We start from the raw sequence: 15,718 nt of genomic DNA, 5'->3' as shown, positions 1-15,718 counted from the left end.
CTCTTACTGTAATGATGTATGTTTCTGGAGCCTTTGGAAAGGCTGAAAAAGCCTAAAATTCCTGGAAGGAAGACCTTTTCACAGGATTAAACTTATCAATAGTATTTTAGGAAGAGCCCCATATTAAAAGAAAAAGAAAACCTGTAATAGCTAAACACCACCCTATTTGTCTGTTTAAATGTTATTTAAAAAAACAAAACAAAACACCCTCAGCAACACCTATTAAATTTTACATTTTAGCTGGCAAAAAATAAGTCAGCCTGCCGGTGTTGAATTTAAACCCTGAATTCTCCTACTTTCTAGCCACCAATATCACATACAGTTTTTGCTTCCAACAGATAAATCAAATTGGTTTCCTAAACATCATATTCTAGCTAATACACGGGATGCTATTGCAAAAGCCTTTGCACAAATCCTTGTATTTCTGAACTTTAAAAACACTTCTGATGAGTCAACATTTTGCACACTGCATACATACAGCATACTGGAATTGCACCTTTAGCTCTGGCATAAACGCAGGGAAGAATTTGGATTAAGTCCAACATGTCCTAATGCCAGCTGGTGCTCAGGGATGGGGTCTATTCCGAGTTTCCCAGTCTGCCTTTGTCTTGCATAATTTCAAGTCTTCAGGCTGGCACACTGGCAACTAAATTTTAGGTTTACAGTATATCTTTCCCTCCCTATCAACTTCCAGCTTACTCCTTCCTGAAGGATGGCAAATCTCTGCAAAATATTCTTTCTTCTGGTGGCCAGATTCTTCTGATATGTGACCTGCAATTTTATCAGCTAAAATATCTTTTAAACACACCAAGAAGTGCATCTTCTGTGATGTTTGAGTCTTGATACAGTCAACTCTACATAATCCTTAGGGGGCTGTCCATAGGGGGTTTTATCCTTGGAGGGCTGCTGATGAACCAGGCCAAGCTGGCCTTGCACTGACCATATTTTACCTTCAGAGAGATCTGGAAAATGATCATTTGTTACTCATGGAGGCGACAAAGCTTATGGAAATCACCCCTACACATACAATGAGCAGCTGATTAAAAGATTAAATCTCCCATTGTTTTGGTTATTAGCTTTCAAATTCTGCAGTATTCTAAAAACTGACGTTTTTGGGGTTATATTTGTTTAGAAGGCAGCTTTCATATTTTAGTCTGTTTTCTCTCAGAGCCCACATCTGTAGCACTGAATCAACATGCACGGCCTTCCTCTTGTCTTCTTGAGGAGACATTAATAATGGATTTAATTATTAAACTTTGTCCATAGCATTTTTAACTGTGTAATACAAAACCAGCACATCAGTGAACATCACAGACAACAGGCCTACATTTAATGGAAAGCATTAAAAAAAAATAATAATGAAGCCTACACTACCAAGTAAACCTTGCTGAGTTCCTGGAAGCGCAGGAACACCCGCATAGAAATACAAACATCTAGTAACAGTGCATCTGCTTGCCTACTTGGTGCTGTTGAGATCTTCTTGGAGTAATTACCATGTGCACAGTCCCCTTGACTTGGCCATTCTGTAAGACCAGCTCATCCTGCATTATAGCAGGCATTTTCTCCAAAAGGAAAGCTGCTGGTCTGGTGATTTAAGTTTTTCTACCACCACCAAAGCCAGACTATTATGTTGCAGTTAGTTTTCCTGGTAAAGGCAGAGAATTTATTGCTTCAAAAAGAAGCTACACAAATTATTTTTTCATTGTGATACCACCAAGAACATCCTGAGTTTCAGCTATTAAGAAAAATTAATTTGTGCTCTGGCTGTCCTTGGTGAATGATACTGAAAGGCTGTGTTTTGTTGGTGTTGTTTTTAGCATACCAGATTGATAAAATAATCCTGTCTCTTCTCTTTTTTGTTCTTAATGAGAACCGCATGTGATCCCTTAGCAGCATCCTAAAAACTTAGAGGTTAAACTAATCCCCGTGTGCAAATTTAATGAATTTTACACAATTAACATCAGGGTTTTCGCCTATAAAGAGGCAAGCTACTAAAACTCTTTTGTTTATTGGAAAGAGTTTTTAGATATGAGTGAGGATTTATGTCCAAAACCTGTAAATGTACATGGTTTGTGCTTACCCTGAATGTTGCACTGGTGGAGGGAATACACCTTAAACAACCTTATTCAATTCTTAAGATTCCCTGAACGTTCATATTTAAATTAGGAGTATACCTATGAACCGGAGTCAAAGAATGTTTTATCTTTGCAAAGTACATCTTAAACTTCAGTCTGAAGTTTAAACATCTCTACTGATACCCAAAGCAAGTGTTCCAAAACAAGCAATCACCAACTGCCTAAATAAAAAATTTGTAGCTGTGTTAAGGATACTGTTATCAAAACTGGTGGAAGAGTGGACTTGGAGCAGCACAGAAACCTGAATTAGCCTGCTAAAAGCACGTAAGATTTAAATGAATGCTTCCAGGAATACATTTATGAAGCGTGACGTAACTGTTATGACTCTGCTCTCAAAAGCAAAGACGAACCAGGCTAAATTAGGCTCATGGGTCAGAAAGTGCAGATTAACAAATTACCACTGTGCACCTGATGTGCAGTAACTGTTCATACCGGTATGCTTCGCTTTCAGATGGAACAGGACAACAAAGATTTCCCTTGATGTTTTGTGTGTTTAAGAGCACACACATGAATTATTGCTCCAGCCCAGCTGACAGAAAGTAACTGTTCAATTTGAAACCAAGTAAATAAGACTTCCATAGAGGCAGGCTCAGTTATTAAAACGATTTTCAATTTTTGAACACGGCTGTATAATGCATACACACTGCTAATGAACAAAGGTAATTAACTGCACTGCTCAATGTGTAGGTTTTAAAGACAGAAATGGAAAAGTGGAAAAGTTAGAAAACAGGAAGGCAGACGTGGCCTTGGAAGGAGAATACGGTTCGTCTTGATGCAGTGAAAGAGGAAGAGGCAAGGGAATTATCTGAAGAGAAGGACCACTCTGCTAAGGGGGATGATCTTACATTCTCCTTATTTATTGCCTTCTTGCTCTTTTGAAAGTACAAAAAGCCCCTTCTAGCTCCCAAAGAATACCCCCCTTCCAAAAATCACACAGAGGCTGCTTGCAAAGCTGCAGAGAGTCAAGGGCATCTTGCACCTATATCTACATATGCCTGCATGTGCCTCTGGAAACTTCCACACAGCCACTGTAAAGAGCACAAAACACTGTTTTGCCTTTAATAGCCTGCTCACTAGAAATTACCGCTGTGTCTCCTAAGGGGCAGTGAGAAGAATAAGGGCATATTTAGGTTACACTCTTCGAACCATGAAGTCCTCAAACCACAGCGAGGCCATAATTCCTGCTTTCCACACAGATGACCTAAATGCACCTCACATGAAGTTCCTTCTAGGAAGGACCTAAGACTGGTTGTCTGCCTGTTGTCACTCACATAACACTGCCACAAGTGGAGGGGGAAAGGGGACACTACAGGCTTGATGGAGTGCCATGGCCATCAACTTGGCAAGTTAACATACTCTGTAGTGTTATAAAATGCCTGTGAGATTTCGCTCATTCAAAGCGGTTATAGCTGGATCATCCTAGAGTCAGCCTGGAGAAAAATAAGCAGCAAGTATCTCAGTGGACAATGAATCTGGTTCTGAGCCCAAGCCCAGAATAACTTTTGCATGTATTTGTTGTGTGAGCTTGAATCTTGTGCTCCTACATAAGGACCCATTTGTGGTTTTAACAGTCCTATCCATAAAGCAGAGAGCTAAGCAGCAGCACCGCAGAGCACGGGATATTTGGGTTATAAAGCTAAGTGCACACACCGCAGGCGGCCCATTCCAGACAAACTAGTGACTCTTTGCAAAATGCAAAGCCAGTTGGTTTTTTACAAGGCTATTCCACGTAAGTTAGTTTCAAGAAAGCAGCTGCCTTAGAAGTAAACTTTCCCAGTGCAGACAAGCTCTCAGCTAAGAAATGGCACACAGCTAGAGGTTAGCAGAATGTATTATTTGACTTCTGGCAGAACCTCAAAGTCTTTTCCCCCTCCTGTGCTCTCCAGTAAGAAGGAAGGTGGGGGGGGGGGGGGGGGAATCAAACTAAAAGCACTGGAAGACAGCATCCTACAGCAAAGCTGTGCAATGACATGGTTTCACATATCTTCCAATACCAATACTTTGCCATGCCAAAGGCTACAAATGAAACAAGACAGATATTTCCGGGACTTCTGTGTAACAAATTACCAGCTCCGAAGGCTGCTCTTTTAGCTTTCTGTATTTATGAAGCAGAAGGCACCTACAGTTAGTCTTGTAACTACTTGGTATGCAGTTGAGCTAAAAGCTACTTTTTTTTTTTTTTTAATTCATATGAAAGAGCTTTGAACTCTTTCAAAGGCTTAGCTTGATATATTGATTATTTTTTTAAAGCTTTCACCAGACTAATTTCCATCACTTCATTCCATCACCTCAGTTCTCCAACAAAGCAGATATTATGTATTTTTTAATTTCTGTTCTTCTCAAACACCCTGTATCTCCCGTACTTGGAAAAAATGTAATAAACGAACACTGGTGTGGGGGGAAGCGATAACATTACTAAACCACTTTAGATCAACAAACAAGCATATGCTAAAACAAAATAAAAAGCACCATATGAAGTATAAACCTGCAAGTAAAGTGAAAAGTTTCAAACGTCACCTTGAGAAGTGGATGGCAGGCAGATCTCATTCACCAAAATGTCAAAAATGGAAATACTGCTTTTGAATATTCAAAAAAGTTAGTATTTTGAAAATGTAAAATAAAAAAACCCAAACAAACCGAAACCAAGGAAGGTGGAGGAAAGATTTTTTTTCTTCTAATATATGCTACAAAGGGGAAAAAGCAACCATATCCCATTAACATCAGAAGCCTGCCTTCACAACAGACAGAAAATAGCAGTTGAAAAAGTGAACGTTTTATGAAATTCAGTTTGGGGAATGTGAGCCATTATTTTATTCTCTAAAGCAAAATCAGGTGGGGGAGTGGAGGAGGGAGAAGAGATTAGTACATTACAGGGAATGTGCAGTATTTTCTTGAGCTATTCCACACCAATACATTCTGATGAAAGGAAATCATATTCTGGCCCTGAAAAGGTAAAAAAAAAGACCCCACAACCAAACAAGAAAAAGAAACAGTTCGGCAAACAGCTGAAGAAAGACAGCAATTCCTCCAGATATACACATGACAATTGAGCCTCATTTTTAAGAACTACTTCGGCAATCCAAGATTTTGTAATTAAAATAAGAGTTTTTCAGAGAAGTTTGTTCCATTGTACAAAGGAAGTATGTAGTTGAAAGAACACCGGCAAGAACTTTACAGAACTAGCTCAGAAATGTGGACGAAGACTGCTGTTTCAAAATAATTCCCAATTTCCCCAAATTCACAAACTGCTTTCCTGCTATTTTAACTTTTTTTTTTTACCCATTTAAGGTTAACAGTGAGTGGCTATAATACCCACTTTTCAAACAATCACTGCACTACAGTACCAGTGACACTGTATATAATTATATAATAATATAATAATCTTTATAACAGTATCAATGGATTTAGTTTCATTAAGCAAATTACCATTCTCATTTAAAGACTTGAGAATGCTTATGCTAAGTCAAGTCAAAAGGTCCACCAAATCCACCATGATGTCTCCAACTGGGGCAGAGAGCAGAGGCACAGGAAAGGGAAGCGTAAGAACAGCGATACTTGACAAAACCTCTCTCTCAGCCTTCAAGGTTGCTGAAGAATTTCTTGAGCCAATTGTGGTAACTACATACTTAGTAACCTCACCGGGCTTTTCTTCCCTGACCCTGTTCAATCATTTGTTAAAAATTCATATAGGTTTAAAGCCAACAGTATCTTGTATCATGGAGCTCCATAGCTAAACTAAAATTACGTTAAAAAATTCATTATTTTGTTTCTTTTAAATCTGCCACCTTGCATTGGAAGGGATGCTAAATACCTGTCTCCTTTTCCATGTGACTCATAGCATTAATTTTTTTTTCCGTGTCATCCCTCAAGTTGTCCCTTTTCCAGGTTAAAAAAAATCTCAGCCTGTTTAGTCATTCCCCATCTAGAAACCATTCTATAGTTATTTTCAGTCTTTTTACTGCTCCTCACTTCTACTGTATCTTCTTTGGAATTTACACAATATTAAAATATACAACACAGATTAATACAGAAACATAAGCGTTTTCTGTTTTGTTCTGCATTTTTTTCATGATATTTGCCTCCTCCCCTCTTGGGCTCTACCAGGAATCGGGGTGATTTTTTTCAAACAAAAAATCTGCTCGGTCGACCACTCTTTCCTCAAGTAAAGTCCAGACTGCTTTATTCATGTGCATCATTTCACAGTTATTTACACCAAGTTTTACCTGCTGTATCATCACACTCACTCTCTCAGGAGACACTTCTGTAGTTCTCAAAGATCAACTGTATCTCGATTACCCCAACTCAGTTAGCACTGGCAGAAAACTTCCTCAACCCACTAATCACCCCCCTTCTCCAAATCACTTACGATTTTGCTTTTGATGATCACAAAACAACATAGGTTTTATCAGAGATCCACACTGGACTGCATTGGTGACCTCCCTCCACTGTGCAAACTGTACTCTGGAATATTACCTAGTTATTATATTATATCAGTTATTTATCTACACAAGGACTTGTGCTCTCTGTCCACAACTGATTCCTTTAAAGTTTTTTGGTGGGAATTTTCAAAAGCAATTGATGAGATCAACTAAATTTAAAAAAAAAAAAAAGAAAAAAAAAAAGAAAAAAGAAAATTAAAAAAAGTTTCTTGATCACAGTATGTAGGTCATCTGAAGATCCTTTTACAGAAACCTAAGGAAAATGTTTCCAAAACTATCTTGGATTGTTTGTGGGCAGCTAAATACTTTTGATAGTTTCAACAATTGCTATGACATTTTTCTACTACTTTTTTGTAAAGGTCAAAGTCAGAGAAAATAGTAACATAAAAACCTCATATATGTGGCATATTTTTCTTAGGCCAGAAGCAACATTCACATCCCTTCCTCAAAAAGGCTGCTTCTGTAGGCATTTCAGTCATGCTTTTTTTTTTTTTTTTTTAAATGACTGGATTATAAAATTTAGCTCAGAACGAACTAAGGGAAGACTGAAAAACAGTAATGCACACAGGTAAAGTGTACTTTTTTTTTTCCATCCCTTGCTTTTTTGGGGGAAAAGAAAAATCATCTTGATTAAAAAAACAGCAAGCCAATAAGGCATCTAAATTTTACATGTTTCTAGAGAAATAAATCTGTCCACCTTGCCAAAACAAAAAATAATTTAAAAAAACACCATCAGCCAAGCCTTCCATGTTAGTAACCTATGTGTATAAACATATATATCTTGTGTTTTATCTTACCTTTTAGCCAACCACAGTTTGGTTCCTATACAGGTAATGATGTCAGCCAGTCCCTGCTGAAAGTCCGAACTAACGAGCTGTTTTGATTCTAAGTACGACTGCAGCAAGTGAAAAACCTAAATAAATAAATAAATAAAGTTAAAAAATTGAAACTAGAGTTTCTAGCCACTGCTTTTCCTCCAAATAACTGTAAGATGAAAACAACTACCTGCAAAATGAACAACTATTACTCAAGGAAAAACGTGTATTCATTTGGCATAACAACAGATGGCATCCTTAAATTGCCTATTCTTTAAAATTCACTTTTCACAGTAATTGAACAACAAAACACAGAAAGTGCTGGTCAATGTTAACGTCCGTGAAGTCAGAAAGTGCTGGAAGATGTTAACGTCCGTGAAGTGAGCAGAGGACAGCCTGATGAACACCACTCCTACTGGCCCTTACCAACTTCAGCATCCCTCAACTTTCAACCTTTTTGCGGTGCCATCTGCTCACCAGTGCCAGCACAACTGTCCGTGGAGCACGCCGGCAGCTTGGCCCACTGGGTGGAGCCGGGCTGGTTGCATCATACAAGTACAACCAAGGAGACAGGGAAGGGTGTTTAAAATCCACACACTGAGCAAAAAGCTTTTAAAAGGCAGTAGAATTATCATCTATAACCACTCTGAAGCGCTGACAGAACAGTATCTTTATTCCTGCTCCTGAGATCCTTCATTCAGGGCTCCGGTCAAACGCAGTGGGCAGTTGGGTTTCACAGCGAAGGGAGATGCTCGCACCTTTCCCTTCCAAGGACAGGGAAAACTGAGCTCCTGCACTGGGGCTGTGCACTGACTGTGCTATCTCCTCCAGAGCTTCACATAAAAGCCTAGTAGACACGTCCTAGCTGCCACGAAGGGAAGAATTCAAGATACCAAAATAGAAAGCATGACCTGTAGCTTTCTGGTCAGACAGTTAACAAAGCAAATAATTTCTGTTCTTAGAGACCTTCCTTTGCTATTTAAAAACAGATTCCAAGTAGTATTGAATATATAGAAAAGCATCAAGAAAAAATGAAGTTAAAAAAAGACGTATAGTCATCTAGATCATAAGCATGAAAAGGAAATATTGGATAATATATGAAAGCTGATACCAACTGTACTGTGGAGAGGGATTCTCCAAGCCCAGCCCCTGTAGTACCCATCCTCTGCATGTGGGAGAGAGTGCATGACGCACACTTCTGACACAAGTGACAATGCCCATATCATCCCACTTAGTTTTCAACTTTCCCATTCGTATGCAAGTGAACAGGCAACACCTAGGTGATTTAATTTCTAAATGGAAAAACAGGGAGACACGTGGCGCAGTACTGAAGCCTAACGGGAAAGATCTTGCTCGGGTTAAAGAGAGTTTTGCACACGTGCAATTTGGAAGCTGGAATAGGAGGAACAGGGTGCTAACTCTCCCTCTTTCTTTAACTTGCCTTACAGCCTCCAAATTTGAAATTCTTTTTGCCTACACAGGTAAGTTACATTGATAGACAAGACAGGGTTTCTATGCAAACTGAAAAAGTACACACACACCCCTTGATTATTTATTGAAACTGGCGATGTGCAGAATTTAGGAAGCTTTAGAGGTGTTATCAGACCATTTCTGAAAATACACACATGAGCATTTTATATGGAAACACTCTTAACGTGTGAGAGTATTAGCACTTCATACTTGCAAAGTGACAATTTTATGACTAACGGATCAAGCTGAGGCCTTCACGTCACTTTGGGAAAAGAAAAACCTTTATATCCAGACTTTCACATCTCAGATCTTGGTTTCCCGCATTCCAGCTGTCACTTGCTCCCGGGGTTAATTTTTTTTGTTTGTTTGCTTGTTTTGGAAACACAAGCACTGCCACATAGTATTAACTTGACACAATTTCATCTGGGTTATTTTTTGTGAAATTATTCAAGTGGAAAAACAGCTGCAGTGGTTTCAAATAAGCACAGAAAGAGAACAGAAGAGATGTCAAGAGACTGTCTAATCCGTACAAACACTGAGGCAGGGTCTAAACCTTCACCAATGAAACAAGTGGCTGACTGTCCTAATCCTGAAAACAGCCAAGAAAGCAGATTCCAAAGTATTTGTATGCAACCCCTTCTAGTGTTTCACCCCCGAAATCCAAGCTCTTGAGGTAAGGTGCTCCTCTCCACTCCCACCCTTGCCCTCACAGTAAACAACTGTTCTCTGGGCACCATTCAGTCGGTCCAGGTTTTTTCCTAGTGAGGTACTTATTCAACACAGAGATCCCACTGAGGCCCCCTTGACAGGAACAATGAAATAAACTCTCGTCTCCCTGTGTTAGCAGGTGCTCTGTAGGCAAGAGACATCCCAGAAAGATAGCTCTCATCTTGTCTTTTTTTAAGATCTTCTGAAGTCCTCTGTACTGAACATCTTTCTAAGATGGTTTTTCCAAGATCGTTTTGAATATTGATCTTTTTCTACAAAAGGCTTTAGAAAAGCGCAAGCTTGCAAACATTTGAGAGCGTCACCAGAGATCTCCACCTTGAATCTTCTTCTTTAGCCTGCTCTTGCCTGTGCAACTGTCTGCTTATTAAAACAGTTTATGTAAGTATTGACTTGAAATTAACCTTTTTCATGAAAACCAATGCACAAAGTTGCCACTACTGCTAGTTTCTCTATTTTTTGTGGCTTGCCCTTAATCTCTGTTAAGTAATGGACACTATAGAAGAAAAGGGATGAAAAAGGAAAATAATGTATATGCAGAAGCTGCTCTTATTATCTTTTCTATCCTCTGCTAATTGAAAATCATTTGGTGCCTTAACCTTTCTGATTTTAGTCTTCTGTGCTTGTGTTCCATTTCCAGGAACGAGAAGGGATTTACCTCTAAGCAATAATATAAAATCTGTTTCACAATTATGAAGGGGCTATCATATTTTTTCCTAGAAGCTTAAATTAAGTTAATCTCTTCAGCTTTGAAAACAACTCCCAAAGCACCTCCCTCCTAAATACAAAGGAAACCTAAGTAGTTTGATAGTTCAAGGAAAAGGTCTTGAGAGAGGGAGAACTGTGCATCCTAAGTAGGTCAAATTTGTGGATTTAAATTAGTCCAGGTAGGAAATTCAATAATGAAAACGCAATCAAAACTCCTCTGCAATTCAGTGTCTGTATGAACCATATCCTTTCAATACCATTCAGAGGGTAAAAATCAGAGGGCATGAGCCATATTTAAGCAGTAGCATTAGAAGGTGCAACTCACACAAGGGTTTGATTCGGTCTTGAAAAATGTTGGCATTCATCAAAGACAACATTCAACTATTACCGTTTACCCTGGTCCAACTTTTGACATATGCAAAATACTGATTTTCTCATTATTTCAGTGCAAGCCCTCTATCATTTATTAAGGTGCCCTCACCAAATTTTAGAGACCTAGAAAGCTTTCCTCACAAAAGAATTATTTTTTTCAGCATAAGATTTTAGAATGCCTAAACTAAATTTGAAATTGTAATTCACGTCCACATGTTTTATTCAAAGCCTTATTTTATGTAAGCTAGAACTTGAGGCAACCAAACAAGCAATCTGTAAAAGTTAACCTCAGTAGTACTTCACTTCCATTGTGTGTGACACGTCATTGTTTGGCTTATAGTAATATTGTTGTAGCTTCCATGATCTAAGACTACAAGCCAGGCAATGTTTGCATGGGGAGGTAGCAAGTTTTATGAGACTATTTGATATAGATAATAAGATAGACAGGCTTTCCAGCACATGGTTCTCCTCAAGTCCAAAATACTACTTGATTTAAAATCCTCTGCTAAATTTCTCACTTACACATAAATGCAATGAGGTCATGGTGTTCTTTTCTATGTGGGATTGGTTTTTTATTACACTAAGGTAATATATTAATGGTTTTTTTCTTTTTTAAAGGTAGTTTTACAAGAGATTTGCACTGTCTGTAGAGGAAGGTTTATGAAGACTTACAGGATGACAGTTATTATCTTTAAATTTGACATGAACTAAACACCAAGAAAGCAGCCTGAAAGCATCTTTGAGATATTGGGAGTCTTTTTAATAGGACTGAAGACACAACACCCAAGGTATTGTCTGTAGCTCTGTGGAACCCTGCATTAAAAATGGCAAGTTGCTGGATGCTCACAAACCTCTTCTTTCCCCGAGCAGGCTGTTCAGGAGTCAGGCTAATACACCAGCAGGACTGTACAGACTGCCCATCAACCTGGGCAAGAGTTGTTAAAACAGTGCAAGCCATGGGAAGTCCAGATACTTGGATACATAATGGGGAACAGTGTCCAGCAATTGACCATTCTGAGACCCTTTGGTCCATGAGGTTCTACTAACTCTGAGCCAGCATGTCCTAACCTGCTGCAGATAAAACCACCAACATGGGAGGACTTCTTAGTGCAGAATAACACGGGGTGGGGTGTGGGGGGTGTGGAAAAAGCACCAAACCAGCTCAGGTGTGACACTGTATCCTAATTAGCAAAACCCAAGGACCCAGCATGCCAGTGAATAGAAGCCGTGTTCTGCTCTCCAGCAATTCCCAACTTCCAGTATCTTCCCTCCATTCCTTGGCATTGTCGATGCTTCATCCTTGCTCTTCAGCTGTAGAAGCCTCAAGAAAAGGGGTAAAAGTGGAGGAAAGCGGGGAAGGGAAGAGGCAAAAAAGAAACAGCTGGCTTGGTTCCCCACTGGTCAATCAGCACACACAGCCTTCTGTCCTGTTCACATCCATTCCCCACCAAACAGCATGCTTTCAGCTGCAACACTGAGAGCCTTCTGTGTCTTCCTGTCATGGCATGAGAAAGTTGAGTGTTTTCTTTGTACCCAAGCAGACCTTAAGACATAACATGTGCTATTTTCCAAGTGTTCATTCTATATGATCAAGTAAAAAAAAAAAAAAGCACATTACTTTTTTGAAAAATAAATACTTCAATGATTAGACATCAGCTAAGTCAAAAATATAAATCATGAAAAGTAGAAAGACATTTTTCTCCCCCACTTCAACTTTGATATGATATGAAGCTGATCATTATCTTTAGAAGCTCTCATATCAGCTCAAATTGCTGTGTTCAAGCTGTGAAAAATACTATTAGAATAATGAAGCAATGCAAGGGTGGATGAAAACTTGTCTAAAACACAAAATTTAGCAAGTGCCTTTAAATTTTTTTTGATGCTAAGAGTTCTCCTGCATTATGTACAGAGACACTGCAAATATAACACAACCTTTTAAATAGCCACAAAGTTGATCTATTATGACACACATTCTGTCTAATAAATTAAAATTAACATTTTGTAGCATTAGCACTAATTTTATAGGAGGAACTAAGGTTTCTGAAATTTACAATAAACTTGTAACTTCAGACATGAAATAATGATTAGGTGGATACTTGGTGTGCATGCGCACATGTTCATATTTAAAAGAAAACACAGCCTTCAACAGAAACATGTTGAATGTTTCTGCACAAAGTGCCTTTTTTAAACAATCAGATTTTCCAAAAACACATTGAAGGTTATATAATTGCACACTTCTCAGTGAAGTAGCAAAATTAAACTTTTCTCCCCTTAAGCTGACCTGAAGCAATAAAAACTTCTGCGTGCATGCCCTCAGCTATGTTTGGATGAAATTAAGTATACAGTACAAATAGTCACATTCCTAAGTGCAAGACTGAAACAATGCTCCCAGTGTTCATTTCAGTGCTTCTTGAAAAAAAAAGAAAAAACAAAAAAGCAAACTGACATCACCCTAAACTGTACATTCTCAGCATAGATCATTTAACTCCCTAAAAAAAAAATACAAAGAATACAGATGTTTCACCAGCTGAAAGAAAACACTGTGTAAATACTAAGCTTGGAAAAATAGGCCACTCACCAAACTATGGAGGTTGAAGCAACAAGGAAAGCCAAAAAAGGGTGTTTGCAAAATGGCAGCAGTAAGGAGATGACTGCATTAAGCTATATATGGTTTTTTGGAATTGTTCCATCAAAAGCTTTTGCCTGAGTATTAACAGGCTAGTGAGAAAACCTCAAACATGATTTTTCTTTTATTCTCTCATTTAAAGGCAGATAAAATTTTATTCTTCTTGTATGATAAATACAACTGCCAAGTTATCTCTGTATTCTGAAAGTGAGGCCCAATTTTTCATTTTTTTACTACGACCATGCAGATAAAAACTGGCAAGCTGCTGTGACAGGTGAAGGCATTTTTATTAGGATGATAAAAAGTTCAAAGATACAATAATTATCTCTAAGGAAAAACAAGCCCTAAAAATCCCTTTTTTCTTAAAGATGAAAAGTGCCAGTGTGATAATTACAGTGGGACTAAAAACCTCAACTACCTCCCCCCAGTTTTCCAAGAAGATATCTATACAAAAATAGATGGGAGAGTTTATAAGTATCTGGCTACCTTCTGATATTGCCCTGCTCTGTAAAAATTTGTGTTTGTGGAGAATAAATGTAATATTTTATCACCAGCAAGTATGGTATGAACACAGTCCCTGCAGTTCATGCTACTCTCGCAAACAAAAACAGCTACGCAAGTTGCAGGGTAATAGTTTAAAATTAGTACAGAACCACAGCACACAAACGCGTTGTACCAGACAGCGCTGGTGGCACCCCCCGTGCCCTGCGTTCTCACGGCGTATGATTCATCCTCTGCCACACCAAGGTTTAGGTACAGTGTGGATAGATCAACTCTATTTCAAACATTAAGGCTTTCCTTCATCTGAGGTATTTATCAGGAGAAAAAAAAAAAAAAAAGAGCTGAAGGTGCTTGGGGGCAGAGTAAATATTCTGAATTTATTTCCACCTTTAAATGACAATATATTGAAGAGGAATTTCAAATATTTATCAATTCTCTTGCCATCCCCAAACAAATGCAAAGTGTTAGAAAAGCCATCACTTATTACATTGCTCTCATAGTCCTGGATCATTTCTATATAGCAGATTATTACAGGCATCATCCCTTTGTTCCTACCACCTCCTTTCTTTGAAGTCTTTAATTTCATTATGGTAATTTCACAACTAACAGATCAGATTATTATTTCTGCCAAATATAAGTTATGACTGTCATATGATTACTATATATGAGTATTATTTGCTTCCTCAAATTTGTTTTCATATGAATTAATAAAATCAGTCTGAAGTTGAAATATTTCCCATTGCAAGTATTTTTCTGAAAACTGTATAGAATTTTTTTCTTCCTTTAAAGCAACAGCTGGTTCACAATTCCATTTTTCCATAATTTCAGCTTTGTTTTGTCAGCACATTTCATCATCTAGTTACACAATTTTGGTTTATTATTCATGAGAAAGTAGGGGTTTTAAATCCATCTTCCAAATACATCCATCAAAATTCATAAAGCTAGGTTTATAGAATAATCAAGTTGTTTTAATTAAAATGCAGGCAAGCATGTTTTAATTGAATTAAGAAGTTGTAAAATAAGGTATGAAAGTGTCTAAAGTTATAAATAAAAATACAATAGGTAACTCCGTATAGCTGAGCAAGAATAACACAGCTGTTTAATAATCTGAAAATTATGAATGTACCATAGCTAATGAAAGGTACAAAATGCTGAAAAACAGCAAAGTAGCTTTCTTCTCAGTGACAGACATATACTACAAAAGATCCATTATTAAAAACGTGTTCTTAAAATTGAAGATAAACTCCTGCTTTTGTCTAAAACAAGCTGACGAATGTGAAATTTCACAGATCAAAGTTCTTGCGATACCATTTTTATTAGGTTTTTCTTCCTATTTTAGTCAGGGTGAAATAGAATTCCAGCTTAAAATTTGCATACGCAACTCAAATTCTGTATTAGGAAAAAACAAAACACTGAGAAGTTTGCTGCCAGCTAACATCATATTGATTAGTGTTTTTTACTTGAATGTCCTAGCTGAATTTTTTCTTAAAAGTACACAGTTTGCCTATTCGCACAGAAACCTGATAGCAGGTCTGACTTTGTAATTATTAGGACTTTCTTACCATTAAGATTGAAGATACTTTTTAAACTACCATTCATCTTATAACTAAAGGTACATGTGCTGGGCAGAGAAGCCCAGCCAAAAGACCTACAGACAGATTGGCTGACGAGAAGACAGAAAACCCCAGTAAGTAGACGGCGCTAGGAAACGGCAAACCTGCCTGATGAGTAAGGGTCTCACACACGTCCTCCTAACCAGCCGGCTTGACCAGAGATGAAAGAGGCTACTGTGGAGCTGGTGGCATTTCCACTCTCTGCAAAAATACCTATTATCTTCCCAGCAGCATGTAACCAAAACCTGAAGGTCTAGAGAAATGAACACGTCAGGCTGTATGTTGGAAGCAGTTAAAAATTGTGCTCAGCCTG

At 38.1% G+C, this 15,718-nt stretch overlaps 1 protein-coding gene across 2 annotated transcripts in view; it reads right to left on the bottom strand.

The window, feature by feature from the left end:
* The window catches only part of THADA (THADA armadillo repeat containing), a 168,316-nt gene that overhangs the window by 56,779 nt on the left and 95,819 nt on the right, over positions 1-15,718 (bottom strand). For both annotated transcript variants that reach the window (XM_076334455.1, XM_076334454.1), the window contains one exon: positions 7,372-7,487. In XM_076334455.1, the coding sequence (XP_076190570.1) occupies positions 7,372-7,487 (116 nt within the window). The remainder of the gene's footprint in view (positions 1-7,371; positions 7,488-15,718) is intronic.

Source organism: Aptenodytes patagonicus, chromosome 3 (assembly GCF_965638725.1).
Source record: "Aptenodytes patagonicus chromosome 3, bAptPat1.pri.cur, whole genome shotgun sequence".
Classification (NCBI taxonomy): Eukaryota; Metazoa; Chordata; class Aves; order Sphenisciformes; family Spheniscidae; genus Aptenodytes; species Aptenodytes patagonicus.
The sequence above is the reverse complement of the archived record's forward strand: the minus strand, read 5'-3'. Positions and strand labels throughout refer to the sequence as shown.